The sequence below is a fragment of the Mytilus trossulus genome, chromosome 11 (assembly GCF_036588685.1).
Source record: "Mytilus trossulus isolate FHL-02 chromosome 11, PNRI_Mtr1.1.1.hap1, whole genome shotgun sequence".
NCBI classification, from domain to species: domain Eukaryota; kingdom Metazoa; phylum Mollusca; class Bivalvia; order Mytilida; family Mytilidae; genus Mytilus; species Mytilus trossulus.
In genome coordinates, this window is record NC_086383.1 from 66,187,729 (window position 1) to 66,203,578 (window position 15,850).

The following is a 15,850-nucleotide window of genomic DNA, read 5'->3' on the forward strand; positions in this document are numbered from 1 at the left end:
AATAATAAACATAGGTAAACGACAAGAATACTCCATATGAAAATAGAAACAGAAAGATGTCAACACAAAGAGGAGAACATATGGTACACAAGGGTCAAAACTGACTATTCAAAATCCGAAACAGCTGATGAGCTGCATGACAAAAATTAAACTAAAAAATATAATAGTCAAATTAATTTTAGGTAAATTTAACCTGAAGGAATTGAAACAAGATTTAATGTAATTTCTAGATTTTGAAATTGACAATTTCAGAAAGGAAGGGTAGACATATATCCTGTTAGTGTCGAATACTGACTTGGTGGTACCCTCATGTACTTTTTGTCCACCAGCAGCGGTAATGACCGAATGTTAGAAAATAAAATCAACACTAAATGTGATAAAACACAGTAACACATGGATTAAGTAACTATTAAGCAAAAAAAGTCAACAGTAGTATACCGGCGTTCAATAGTCCAAAATAGGTTACGCGAAAACAAACCCCGGTCTATTAAAACTCTGCGAGAAACTTTAGAGGAAAAATGACTAAACAACAGAAACATTCATATGCAAATAAAAGAAGACAAAAAACATAAAAAACTGATATTAAAAAAAAATTAGTGGTAGAAACTGGTTTTATGGCTAGCCGAAACTCCAACGTATATGGTAACATTGAAATTACAACTAAAATGTCCCATAACTTCGTTTAAATCGCTTTAATTCAAATATTTACATCTTTTAAAAATCTCTTTAACAAAGTAAAACATTTCAATTAGGGTTTACCAAAAAAAACTTTCATTGATTAAATAAAGCAAGAAAAATCTAGTTAAGTATAACCAGAACAGTCATTGTGACGGTTGAAGTAGAATGACTATGAGTTTTTAATATCTATCTTTAGTCGCTGTGAAAACAACAAAAGTTTTTCCATCAACTAGGTAAGATAACTGCGATGTTGTCTGAGTTAATATTTTTATTAAAAGAATTGTTCACAGTCACAACAATCTGATCATGACTATTTCCTTCTGCTTGTTAATTTCATCGTTGAATACTTCATGCAATAGATGAAAGGATGGAGTAGATGGACAATCTGTACGTTTACGTTTAAACGAATGTAAATGTCTGTTCTAGTTTATTGTGCAAATACATCGACGAGATATTCAGTGCGTTTTCAAATCAACGATCAGTTTACTCGTCAAAATCCTTTAATTCACCTCATGCAAGGAATGTCTTCACAGTACCTTTAACATACGTTTTACATACGGGACATTTACGCATTGCCGGAGCACAGTCTGTACAACATACGATATGTCCGCATGGTAAGAAAGCGACAGTAGAGTCAAACTCTCTACACACTTTACACTGTCTTTGTTCTTGAAGCTGTCTGTTTTCTTCTAAAATCAAATCAGTGTCTGAAATAAAGGAAAGACATGTTTGCATCTCAACAAACTTCTTGTCTTTCGGCAGTAACATACCCTCTTCCCCTGAGGATATGGAACTTTCAGTTTTACATATACAAAATGATATATGAGTTATGATCGTGCATACTCATGCTCAACATACATACACTGGTTTACTGTTACACATTGAGACTTGGATGGAGAGTTGCTTCATTGACAATCATACCTCATCGTCATATTAACTAGATTAGTAGGGATGTGTTCCTTACACTTAGAACTGATCTAACATAAGTATAAGGAAGAACAAATGAAATAGACAATTAAGATATTTTAGGGATACCATCACGATATTATATGTCTGTTTCACAACTAACTAACGACGTTTCGATTCTGAAGTCTAAACCTTTAAGATCAGATATGTCATCCATTCTGTACCGATTGATACATACTTTCGTTAATGAAATTTTATCTTAGTAGGGACTCGGATCCCTAGAAAAAGTAAAATCACAAAAATACTGAACTCCGAGGAAAATTCAAAACGAAAAGTCCCAAAATCATAGCAAAATCAATGATAAAACACATCAAACGAATGGACAACAACTGGCATATTCGTGACTCGGTACATGCATTTACAAATGTAGAGAATAGTGGATTAAACCTGGTTTTATAGCACTAAACCTTTCACTTGTACGACAGTCACATCAAATGACATTATATTGACATTGATGCGTGAACAAAGTGTTACGAATAGTGTAATGTAAACATAGCAGGTAATGCATATATTGTCGGCGCACCGGGTCTCGATCTTTTCGATTTCATGCGGTTTGCTGGTGTTTTTTTTGTTACATTGATTTGTCTTCTTCATCAATTAAAGAAATTTAATTGTTAAAAAAAACTAAATAAATAGTAATGTCGAAAAGCATTTTTGTTTGTGAAATGAATTCCGATTGTGAGCTGAACAATGAGTTCACAAATCGACATAGAAATATGATTCCAGTAAAACAATCACGCATGTGTTGCCGATGCTTGTTATTCGTTTAGTGCTTGCAATAATGTCACAACCTTACCATCAAAAGAAGCGCCAGCCATTCCTTCCGCTGCGCTAGTTTCCGTAACATTCAAAACTTCTGTTGTTTGGTGGTTGTCCTCTCTTAGGAGAACATTCATTATATCTGTTGCTGAAATATGTGTACCTCCGTCACCTGAAAAACGATTTGTCTTGTTATTTATTAAAAGTTTTTTTGTTAGTTCTAGATGTGTGGTATTCTATGTCCTGAGAAAATCTTTCTCTTTTTTTGAAATAAGCAAAAACAAAGACACTGTTCCCTTCATATCCGCAGAATTATATTTTTTCGTTTTAAAAAAACATTTTTCACTCGATTTTATTAAGTCAGTGTCTTCATTTTAATATTAGTTATGCTGGAAATACCCTTTTTTGAAAACCAATTCGTCCTACGGACATACACACAAGGGACTTTTTGCATACCATTAATACAACTCACTAAATTACACCTATCAAATGAACTTTCGATGTTCATCACTGTAGCCAAACATTTAAATTAAAACTGAGAATGGAAATAAATACTGTTTCATTGAAACAACAACCCAAACAAAGAGCAGCAACATTTAAGTCCTGCATTCTGAGGCGGGTTACAGCTGCCCAATAAACACACAATTGTGTTGTAGTTCAGTAAAAATGGACGTTATACTCACCGCCAAAAAATAAAACTGAACTCAAGTTTCATAAACACACAAGACTAACATATGCCAGACGTTAAAGTGCGGCGCGGTAAAATATGTCGGTAGTTGTCTGCTCTCTGGTCGGTTGTTGTCGGTTTGACACATTCCCCATTTCGATTCTGAATGTAATTGTGAGATCTCAACCCTCCCCATATACCTCTTGCTAATGTAGAATAGAACAACACAAATCAACATGATTATGTTTCCATCATATGAAAATCAGGCATCTTCCCTCGTGTTAGTTCTTAAGTATCATATAATCATAAAATATATGAGAAGAACATAACCCAACAACTTGTTCCGACTAAATAAATATTAATTTTGAAATAAGCCATCATTATTGGCCTTGTAACTTTATCAGTATCGATACTATGTCACTTATGAAATATGATCTTATTAGGTGAATGACGACATTTTAATTATCATGTACCTGAGTTCAATCTCTGAATTTCACGTACAGCATCGACTACTTGATGGCTGGTAAATCCCATCTCTAAAACAGTTCTAGCTGCAATAGTTTGTAATATCCTCTCTGTATGTTCTATATTTGTTGTAGAATCAGAATTAGTATTAATCACCCTAGAAGCAGAAGTGGTTCTATCATTATTAGTAAGTGTTTCTATGCCCGATGAGGTATTTATGAATTTTGCTTGTTCTGGTACATGGAGACTAGGCGTGCACATAATACTCTGGTCAAATCCGGACACAGAGGCAGAAGACGTGGTTGCATTCTTATTAGTTGTTACAGTTCTATCTACTTTAGGACTGAAGGTGCTGTTTCCTTTAGCTCTTTGTTCCTGAAAAGCCATTAAACATCGAGAAATAAAGGTCTGTGTGTATATACATACAAAGTCGTGAGTGCTGATTGCATACAAAAAAAAAGCCTTGGCACGAATTATATTTAGTTTATAAAATAACTTGAACTACTGCTTGAACAATGAAAGATTGATTGATACGCATATGTATTTTAGAAAATCTTTTTGTTGATTACAGAAGCCTCTCTTGAAAAATACTGGTCAATGTACATTGAGATATATTCAAATAACATTATTTTTTTCTAGATTGACAAACCTAAAGCACACATCGTATTCCCGAATTTTAATTGTATACAGAAGTTAATTAACTCTTGCTATAAATCGCAAAGCTTCCATTCACAATCGTTTCGTTATCATGTTGTGTCATGTGTACTATTGTTTGTCTGTTTGTCTTTTTTCATTTTAAGCAATTGTGTTGTCAGTTTATTTTCGATTGATGAGTTTGACTGTCCCTCTGGTAATTTTATGTATGGTATATTTCGTGCCCTTTTTAAGACAATTTTTGACAAAAATAATAAAAACCAATAACCACAAACTGATGTCTGATATCTGTTTTTTTTACAATTATAAAATTTCGCGAGAATAAGAAATAATATTTAGAAGGTACATGTTCTGAAACAATTAAAATTTCACCATATGAAACTACCCATACAGGTAACCTTTGAAAATCTTCCTAACATTAATATGCTGTAAATTTGTAAAAGATTTCTTTGGAAATAAGACATTATTTTAATGGCAGTTTGATGACTTTGAAAGATTAACGGCATTCTTTGCCTAAATTAAAAACGATTCAATCGTGACTTTATCATACAAATGGGTACAAATACATGTAATCTACGAAATACAACAAAATGTTTGTTTTAGTTTTAAATTCGTTTCGATTTAAATCAGTCTGAGTGATCAACTAAATTTTATAAAAGTCTTCTTTTCAATTGAAACAGACATTGCCGTTAGGTGTTCTTGAATATATCATTTCAAACATAGAATACCATGTCATGCTTTTTCAATACAGCTTGTATGAAGTTCTCTCCCTTGTTTATTTGTAGGAACCCACATTGCGGGAACCAACGTGCATGCTCAACCCATGGGTCATCACCTGCTTCCCAGTTTCTCAGTCCTCCACCACAGTGGAAACATCTTGTGTAATCATGGTACCCAGCAAACAGGAATCCAGCTAACGCCATCGCACGCGGTGTTTGGTTCAAATATCCTGGCCATCCTTCAAATGAACTTATTCGTATTTGAAGAGGAGAATAGTTTACGTATCTTGGAATTTGATTTTGACTATCGATACCTTCCGGATTATTACTGCAATTCCTTTCATAATCAGACGCTGGCGAATTATTACTTAAAGCAATATTCTGTGAATTGATTTTACAGTTATTGGTGGGAGTTTTATAACCGTTAGTTTTAGTGTTGCTATCATGGCTTTGTATCGTTTGAATTGAAATTTCAGTGGGTTTATCTCTCACAGTATTATGGTGGCTAAAATTTCTAGCAGACGGATTAATATGACTAACATCATGATGATGCTGTCTGCTGGTTACATTATTTAACGAACCAATGTTTTCATTTGAACGCAATGATACATTCCCTATTGATATATCCTGTCTTCTAGTATTTTGCAATTCCTCTCTAACATTGTCCCGTCCATCACCATTTAAAACGAGGTCACAGGTAGGCGAGAGATGTCTGTGAATATGCATAGGATCATCTCCAGAAATCCAGTTGCGGTAAGTTACTCCACATCGAAAACATCTAGTTTCAGTGGAATTTCCGGTGGAATAAAATCCAGCTCGTGCAAGACGAATCATGCTTATGTTTATGTTTCGCGGAAAATTACGTAGTGAATATATTCGTATCATTTCAACTGACATCGATTCATTAGCTCTTTGACTTTGGCCGTTTGCCATGTTATTAAAGTACTTGTCCATATTAGAAGGCATCACAATCTCCACAGACAATAAAAACGAATGGAACCTCAACATATCACCCAACAAAAAGGTGTCACCAATCTTGTCTTGTTCAAAATGTTTCTTTTCCCTCAACGGATCACCCAACAAAAAGGTGTCACCAATCTTGTCTTGTTCAAAATGTTTCTTTTCCCTCAACGGATCACCCAACACAAAGGTGTCACCAATCTTGTCTTGTTCAAAATGTTTCTTTCCCCTCAACAAATCAGATAACACAAAGGTTTCACCAATCTTGTCTTGTTCAAAATGATTATTTTCCTTCAACAGATCAGCTAAAACAAAGTTTTCACAAATTTTGTTTTGTTCAAAATGTTTCTGATCCTTTTTGAATTTCACATTGTAAACATTCTGCCCGACTATGAGACATAAGTACAGTAATGCAAGAATAAGCTTCAACTTCTTACGAAAATATTTCTGTACTTCAAGACAACAGCTATACACTTGGAATAACCTGCAACATCTTGCTTTTTGTTCTGTCTTTTTCGTCATTTGACCTTGCTTAAATGTTTGAACTTTTCTGTCAAAATAAAGGTCATTAGAATATGTTTCTAATTGTCCACTATCACTATTTGATCGTGTACATATCTGCCTGGTTCTCTTTGATAAACACAACACAGCAGTATCACTGTAACAATGTCTGTGGGTGCGATGTCTGCTTTGGGTCTCCATGTTAACTTGATGGAATCCTGCAATCAAAGATAACAATACAATATACGAAACAAACAATCAAACAAACAAACAAACATACAAATATACGAATGATAAGGACGATTTTCTATATTTCAAACGTGGTTAATCATTACTTAAAAATGTGGCTTTGGCGAAGTGAGATTGTGAGTACTTGACACTTGAATAGTTCGGCAACATGCTATTTTCAATTTACGACAATTTGGTTCAGATAGATAATTTTACTATTCTTTCCAAAATCAGTGCTATGAGCCTAAATTTCTAATAAATTGTGTTTAAGGTCCAAAAAACGTAATTCTCATGACCTCCTACATTACAAGATTTCTAGTCTACTTTGATCTCTATGTAATAAAATGTCGTGCGGCATTTTTGGGCATTCACATTTTTACGTCTCTAATGTTGTTATATCTTGTGTCCAATCCCTTTTGCTACTTTTGCAAATAAAATATGTTTAAATTAAACAAACACTGAAGATTCGCACTTACTTCCTTTACTGATCCCCGCTACTTTTTAGCCCTGTAATAAAAATAATTAATACCTTCAACTTTTATTTCTATTTTCTTTAACTCTAGTCTTGATCCATATATCCAGAAATGTTTATTCCAAACATTATCTACCAATCAGAAGTGAACATCAATTTAGTTTTATACAGAAATCTGTCCCCAAATGGGCAGTCCCTGATGACGTATATTTATTTTCTGAATTTACCCCTATAAGGAACTTTTTTAGTTCTTTTCCTAATTTTTCTGTATTAATCCTGTAATGTATCCAATTTTCAAGTTCCAGTTTCAATATTACAAAAAATTATGAAGTCTTGGTGTACTCTTGGTTAAATTTTGCCGTATAAGGAAGTTTTACACGAAAACATTTGGTACAAAATAAACCATATACAATATTAATCCCTCGTCAATTTTAAATTTTATGTGGCTAGCTGAACTAGAAATATATGACACCATTTAAAAATTTCAAACTGCAATATCTCTCAAACGACAACAGATCTCTGAAATCTGCTTAATGTAAGATGATATTCAGATGAAATTCAACATTGTCAAAAATATAGGTCAATGAGTTCACAAAGAATAATTAAACATGATACCGACATGGGACTGACACAATTCAACCCACTACTACTTGATAGTACCCTTTGAAGCTTAAGATGAAACTTCTTTATGCCTTTGACATTGACATCAAATTGCAGATCTTAATGTATTGATACTTGTTTGGGTTAACATACGTTGATATTAGTACCGTTACAAAGATAAACACAAAAATGTATTCTTTTAGAAAAATTTCGTCCTACTTTTAAAACGGAGACAGGTAAAGACTGAGTGGAGACCGTTGAGCATATTTGAGACCGGTAAAAAATTTGTCGAGACCGGTCAAGAATTTGTCACGACCAATTCAGACTATATCATGTTTATCAAGATTATCAAATACTGAATCAGATTTATAAAATAAAGTCGAGTACATTTAAAAAAAAATTAGTATTGTTGAGATAATGTCGAGTCTTATTAAGTGAAATATGTGGTCGAGCACACAATATGGTCTCTCCAGACTTTGAGCAGTTTGTTGGACTTCGGCCTTAGGTGCAAATGAATGCTCACATTATTAATGGCTGCCTGTCTGGACGACTTCCGGTTCTTGACATGATTTTTTTTAAATGTCTGTAATATTTCAAAGGAAATAACTCATAAGGATTAATCACCAAAATAAAAAAAAACATACGCAGGGGAAGATCAGAATAACTGACCTAAAAATAATTATAATTTTCAAAATAAGATAGAAGAACATTTGTCTGTCACAACCGATCTTTTCAATTTCAACAGTTTTAAACAGCAACAATATTTACCTTTATTATGTCCAAAGAACAAACGATCCAGTTGCTTGTATATTATTGTAATGATGAATGTATTACGCATTTAATTATTAAAATTCACATCATATATTCTAATTATAAATATCGATGTATAAACATCAATACGTGAATGAATTATTTTAGGAACATACGAATGTATTTTTGATATGTATAAATATACATATTGATAATGTTGAAAGTCACCAGGTAATTTTAGAACATAGAAAAATGATTAAATATTCTACTTTCGTTTTTGTATTTTTCGTTTTTGCTTCGTAAAAATAATCGAAGTAAAAGTAAGAAGCAACTTAATGCGTATTTTTCATTGCAGGATACATTTTTATGCAAATTCTAGCAGTTGTTTTTCTATAAGCATTTCAATGATATACATATAAAATAAACTGGTGACTAAAGTAAAGTAAACGTGTAAACATATTTATAAAAAAGTGATAAGTGTGCATTGCAAAATCTGAATTTACCTTAACATTTCCTGCAATTAAACAAACAATCATTTTGTTCGGTATACAAAGATATCTGCAACCCTTAGTAGTAATCGACATTTACTCCCAGCATGATATAATACTAGTGCAAAGATATAAAAGAATAATTGCATGCGTCCCACTTTAATGTTCACGTAATGTCAGGTTCTTGAACTTTGGAAATTTTCAGACTTTAACCGATTACTTATTTTTAGAAAATGTTAATGTCATGTAGAGGTTATTCAAGTGGTATCTTCTCTGAGGGTATCTTGATTTTTTTTTTAAATACAATAATTTAAATGTTATCTGTGTGTATCGGTCGTGAAATAGGATAAAACCGCTTCGAACGCAAAAAAAATATAACTGTGATATATGCGTTTAGATATATTGGAAAATAACGATTCAGCAATCATTTATGGTATTTTACAGTTCAATTTTAAATTAATTCTAACCTTTTCTTTTGAAAGATCATTTTCAAAAAATTGCTCGATTGTTCCTAGCTTACAACGTAGCACCAAACTTGTCATGCATATAAGAAGTTGAACAAATTACAATTAATATAAAACATGTATGAAAAGTAGCTCGACGAAGATGAAAGCGGTGAAAATTGAACTGTCAGCAAAAAATGTATGGTGTATCTTTCATGTAACAGTCAATAATCTTAGCATTCCTGAAAGATCCAAAGCCGTTTCGAGAGCATGAAAATCGCCTCCCGTGAGACATCGGATTACATTTTCCTATTCACTATATTTACACTATCGTAGAACCTATTTCATTTCGAACATTTTAACTGTCATGCATTGTACATGTTGTATCTTAATTTTGTTATCGTATCAATTTTTTTAGTGGGAAAAAAGAAAGATACCAATCAATATTTTTCATTGAATCATCAATGGAAGTGATAAACTATCTTTACAATATGTGTAACGTAAAGAAACTTATTTTCTAGCTTTGATGAAATGTTGTGGCAAATTTTCAGTGATATTGGATATAAACATAGATTTTTAAAACAGTATAAAACAGGATATTAGCTCATTACTTATGTTAAATCAGACATGAACAAATACAGAAAATTTTGGTGTAAATCATGTGAAGGCACGTTCAATGAATTGCATTTGTTCAAATCGTGTACGTGTATATTTTTATATTAGCTCACAGATAAATTTACACATATTTCATCATACGGTGATAGAATTACCTCATTTTTATTATTAGATAGTGTGATTTCGAGACAGCCTTGACAATATCTTTTTATAATCTGAAGACATAATCTAGTTATGATAGTATATTATATACTAATGCGTGATTTGTGAAGGTTATAAACACTTATTGTCATCGGAAATAGATCAATCTAATATGATTAACCGAAAGAGATTTTTTAATGAACATTTTTCATTAATTTGTTAATAAAAATTAACGAAGAAATGATATTCCTCTAAAAATTCATTCAACATACTAGGCAAAAATTAAAACAGACATTTGTGTGACAAGATCGAATGATAGATATTGATGGATTGGTACAATAAGCTAAGAAGTATCCACTCTTTAATACCATTGCACCTTACAGACCATTATGCTGAATTATTTTATTAGTATGGTAGTAACAAATAGTCGGGTAAAGTTAAGAATTTGGTGTCTGGTTGAGAGTTGGCAATCATACCAAATCTTTTAATCTGTCTATATACAATTTTGGGGCTTTAGATCGATGTTTCACGTAAAATAAAGGACACGCCAAATTCGGTTTAGTTTGCCTCATATTTTGACTAATATCTAGATATTGATAACTAGGATTCGATATCGGTTGAAAACAAAATTTGCAGTGGAATTCAGCTTTCAATTTCGAACTTTCCTTTTTTGTGGAGTAAATTTCCAGCAGCGCCTGCAAATTGAGAATATATCTGCTAGTGCATCCGATTTTCCAGAACTTTGTTTTCTATCATGAGTTCTTGATGAAGGGATGCTGTAAACAATGAAGATATTTAAGTGATGGTTGCAAGTAGTAAAGTTGCTGTCATCCTTTCGATGGTCGTTTTGTTTGTCATGGTGTAGTCTGTTTGCTTCTCTTTGTATGCGAACGTTTGTTTTCTCTGGTATCTTCTTCATTTCTCTTTAAGTCAATGTATTCACGCGTCTATCCTAATAATCTTTAGTTTAACGTTATTCTGGTTACAGGTCTTTTTTCCAGACGTTATCATCAAAGAATGCTACAACAAGCGCAATTTGTTAACCTGAGTATCAGATCCAGTATTGGTTTATCTCATTGCTATAGGTCAAACAGTGATCTTCCTTTGATTGTTTTTCTTCTTAATTTAAACTCTTTTGGAAAGTTGTCTCATTTGCAATAGAACATTTTATATTTTGATATTGTTTTATTAATTTTATACTAGTATTTGGCTTTGAGCGTTCCTGATTAAGAGAATCTAGAAAAGCGCTTCGGACGCATAACATTATTTAACGTGTTGTTTTCAACTCTTTACAGAATGATAAACACGTTTGTGTCACAGTATTTTCTTTGGTTTCAATAATAAATTTCAGGTACAGGTAAGTTTGTTTTTTTTTGTGTTTTTTTTTTGGCGTGGCTCTGTATTCATACATCCCGCAATTCTTATTTTTTTTTGTATTCTTGTCTTTCATTTTTGTTAATGTGCTTTTTATATGTCATTTTTGTTGAAATATTTGTTTGTTTTATACTTTTTAACATTATAATACAATGGTTATTTCCAAAGATACAACCTATTCCTAGATAAAGGTATCGATATACAATATATAAGTTATTTCTAACTCCACATTTATCAAATATTTATGTTTATTTAAAAATATACAAACACAAAAAAATCTTGGGCATTGATCTGTTATATGATCACAGTCGTTATACATATTGTCGCAACAAATAAAGGACAAACTTTTTACTTCTTTGATCTAAATATGGGAAGGACAACGAAAGGTCAATGGTTTTTGAAATGAAATAGCGACAATACATATTTATAAGTGGTTATTTCATCATGGTCTATATCTAGCTTTAAAAGGTAACTTTCCAAAAATGTAATCATTATTTACAGTATATTGTGACCAAGATAGGTTTTGGTTATAATAAGATAGTTTATACTTATACAAAGTTTATATATACAACCGGTTATTATATGTATCGAATTAACTTATATAAGCGACACAATACGTTTAAACTAACAAAAATATTACAAAACAGATTAGAATTGTGCTGCAAAGTACCTATTTGTGATTAATAATTTGAAATTGATTTAGAAATAAAATTATTATATACACTAGGAATACTAGTTTGTACACCAGATGCGCGTTTCGTCTACATAAAACTCATAAGTGTCCAGAAACAGGTTTAAACTCCTAATAAAAGATAACCTGTTTAGATACCTTTTTGTCATATCGCTTCTCATGTATTCACGTATTTATACGTTCTTGACTTTTAAATGTATTAGTCTGAGCATTCATGGTGAAGACGTATCAAGAAACCGCTTCAAAATACACGAAATCTATAGTGTTATTTTCAGTTGTTTTAATTCGACCTCTGTCCGATACTGCATCTGATCAACCTTTATTCAACATAGAAAACATGAAGTGTATTTGGTTGTTTCACGGTCAGGAAGATGAGAAACCGTTGGGTCAGATATTTTATAAAATAAAGTGACCTCACAAAAATACTCCACTCGGAGGAAAACTCAAAACAGAAAGCCTCTTATCAAATGGCAAAATCAAAAGTCCAAACACATGAAACGATTTGATACCACCTGTTGTATTCCTGCATGACTTGGTACAGGCATTCTCTTATGTAGAAAAAAAAGGTGGACAGAATCTAGTGTTATACCTAGTTTAAATGTTGATTTTTGATGTTATATTTGTTATTCTCGTGGTGTATTGTCTGTTGCTTGGTCCGTTTCTGTGTGCTGTTGCGTTTCGGTGTTGTGTCGTTGTTCTCCTCTTATATTTAATGCGTTTCCCTCGGTTTTGGTTTGTTGCCCCGAATTTGTTTTTTGTTTATGGATTTATGAGTTTTGAACAGCGGTATACTACTGTTGCCTTTATTTAAACTCTAACTTGTATGACAGTCGCATCAAATTCCGTTATCTTGGCAACGATGTATAAACAAAATACAGACATAATAGGTAAATAATGTCAAATATAGCGGTCAGAAGTCACTATTGTATTTTATCCTTATCACTTTAAAACAAATAAATATTTAACAAAGATGCACAAAAAGAAATATATCAAATTTAACAAGCACATGCATTGATAATGTATTTAGGTAATTCTTATTTATATTGAATTCCATTCATAAACCCCAAAAAGCACACTTCAATAGTTGTAGTAAATGCTAACTATATATTTGAATACCACGCATTAAGAAAAAGAGAAGTGATTATCCCTTTTCAAATGTTGTGTTTTTTGTTTGGCATTCATTTCATCTTCATTGTATATATTTTTTTCTATCAAAATTCATCTAGCATGACAATTGGAATTAGTGTGCCAAAGAAAAGAAGCCATCTTAACTTACATGATGTATGCGATGACATTAAATAACATTTATGGTACCACCAGATGCAAATTATGACAACTAATGAACCAGGCCAAAACCATTTAAAAAAACAGAACCTAATACAAACATTGACCAGCATATAATTAAAAAAAACAAAACAGGACAAGCAATCAGAGGTAATCATTAGGGGCATACGTTTATATATTCAAACTAATGTTTAAAACTATATAAAAGTGTAGCAAATGATTTCATAGAGACATTCAATAACACTAGTCGAAAACAAACTAACAATGTCATGCAAAAAATCTGAAAACGTTGTGCATATAGTCAAACAACACGACACACAGCACAACAAATCAATAAAAGACAGAGAAACACTTACCCCACCGAAAAACTGCTCAGGAGAAGTTAAAAAAAAGTGAACTACAAAGAAAATTCAAAACTGAAAGTCCATCATTCAATTAGAGTTGACAAAAGTCATAATGGGACTCCTGAAATTGCAAATACTGTAGATTTATAGTAGAAATTATGGCTTTATTCAAGCTTTCAAAATGCATAGCTTCACCTAAAAAAATATGTTTTACACAAATTAAATATATACTGTGTTGCAAACTATATTTACGAGTGAGGCTGTTTATCATATATAGTATAAACAATTTCTCAAGATATTTTTGGCATTTTAAGCTATTTTCAAATATTTTTGGCAGTTCGCCAATATTTCAAACATAATTCAAAGATTAAAATACTCATGAAGCAGACACCAATATCCGATGAAAATTTGAGGCATTTTTATAAAGGAGTAGGTCCGGTAAGGACTAGTTTTGGCCTCAAATTTCAGTTTCATCTGACGAAAGATTTTGACCACTTTTTTTAAACACTTAAGTGTCTATTTCACTTGATTCAATTAGTTTATGTGAAAGATTTTAACAGATTTAGTCATTAAAACGATCCGATTCAAGCTCAAATATGAAAAATCTACCAAATATGCTGAAAAATGTCACTTTACCGATGGTTTTTGTCAAAAATGAAAGTGGCCGCATCCGTGTTCATCCACAAACTTTAATCTGAAGCGCGACAGACGGATGGAAGTACGGACGGACGATTAAACGGATGCAAAGACTAGAAACCATTATGTCCATAAATTGGGCATAATAAACGGTGCATACAAATTAATAACAAAAGTAGTATTTGTTCATCAGACGAATCCATATATAGATATAGAAAGATGTGGTATGAATGCCAGGGAAACAACTCTCCATCCAAGTCACAATTTTAAAAAGTAAACCATTATAGGTCAAGGTACACTATTTAATACGGAGCCTAGGCTGACACCAAATAGCAAGCTATAAAGGACCCAAACATTACTAGTGTAAAACCATTCAAACGGGTGAACCAACGGTTCCATTTAATTAATAAAAACGAGGAGCGAGAAACACTGGTGAACCACAAAAACAAACAATAACCACTGAACATCAGTTTCCTGACTTGGACATGTGCAAATAATTGCATCAGGATTAAAGTTTTAATAGTACCAAACCGTCTCCAGTTTCTGAAACAGAAGTATAACAAATCAACATAGAAAGATATACTATAAAATATCAATTGAAATTACTTATTAACTCAAACGAAGTGACACAAATAAACACATAAAGGAACGAATAAATTCAATCTTTGATAAATGTAAATACGAAGTTAATAAAAATATGACACGATTCAACATAAAGTATAAAACTGCTGTAAAATTCCAAGCAATAAAAGCTGGTATAAAGACCAGATATATTATTAATATTTTCAAAATAACAAAAAAGCTTTCAAAATAGTATCTGACAGCAAGTTAAAAGCCAAAACAATTAATAGTAAAATAATCATGCATCAGGGACTAAAATAAACTAAAACACATCACAGGGATTTAGTTTTTTCACGTCATGGACTGCCGAAAAAGACATGATATCTGCAATGCAACAATTATGTGTATCGACAGGGAGTAGAAAAGAGGGACGAAAGATACCAAAGTGTCAGTCAATAGGATAGTTAGGAGTTTACCTTTCTATAGATAAAAATGAGCGTGTGTGTGTCTCTCAACATCAAAACATTTAGTACATTTATCAATTGTCAAAATTTGAAATTATTAGAAACTGAGGTTTTAACTCCCTCGGGCAAAGTTAAATTTAGATTTATTCGGCTATCTTTTATGTTTCTTGTTTGTTGTAGGCTCTCCAAGTTTTCCGCTTCTTTTACATTCTTAGTTTTCATTCAACTAACTTGCATACCGCTATATATCGGAAGCTTTTTCAACAAAAAAATGAAAAAAACACATAAAAGCGTTAGGTGTACGAAGCGCTTGTCTTGTACCTTGATATATAATGCCCTGTCATACATACTGTATAATAATGATAATAATCAAATAACCGCACAACTGAA

General features: G+C 32.1%; 1 protein-coding gene across 3 annotated transcripts; it reads right to left on the minus strand.

Moving 5' to 3' along the window:
* Positions 1–678: 678 nt before the first annotated feature.
* Positions 679–9,000, minus strand: LOC134691440 (baculoviral IAP repeat-containing protein 3-like). 3 transcript variants are annotated; one of them, XM_063551969.1, is made up of 6 exons: positions 8,923–9,000; positions 7,074–7,104; positions 4,918–6,587; positions 3,544–3,910; positions 2,441–2,575; positions 679–1,385 (listed from the first exon to the last, which is right to left on the minus strand). In XM_063551969.1, the coding sequence occupies exons 3-6, from the start codon at positions 6,568–6,570 to the stop codon at positions 1,189–1,191; spliced, it is 2,352 nt and encodes a 783-aa protein (XP_063408039.1). In that variant the 5' UTR covers positions 6,571–6,587; positions 7,074–7,104; positions 8,923–9,000; the 3' UTR covers positions 679–1,188. The 3 variants fall into 3 exon arrangements, with proteins under 3 accessions (XP_063408039.1, XP_063408038.1, XP_063408037.1); XM_063551968.1 differs by lacking the exon at positions 8,923–9,000 and adding an exon at positions 8,438–8,555; XM_063551967.1 differs by lacking the exons at positions 7,074–7,104; positions 8,923–9,000 and adding an exon at positions 8,438–8,576.
* Between the last annotated feature and the right edge of the window lie 6,850 nt (positions 9,001–15,850).

Bases quoted from the DNA above. Each gene is read 5' to 3' on its own strand.
- LOC134691440 (XM_063551967.1), bottom strand. From the start codon at position 8,507: ATGCGTAATACATTCATCATTACAATAATATACAAGCAACTGGATCGT. The intron at 3,911-4,917 runs GTATTCTATGTT...ATGGCTTTTCAG, and splicing joins TATTGAAAAAGCATGACATG to GAACAAAGAGCTAAAGGAAA. The intron at 2,576-3,543 runs GTACATGATAAT...ATCGTTTTTCAG, and splicing joins AATTCAGAGATTGAACTCAG to GTGACGGAGGTACACATATT.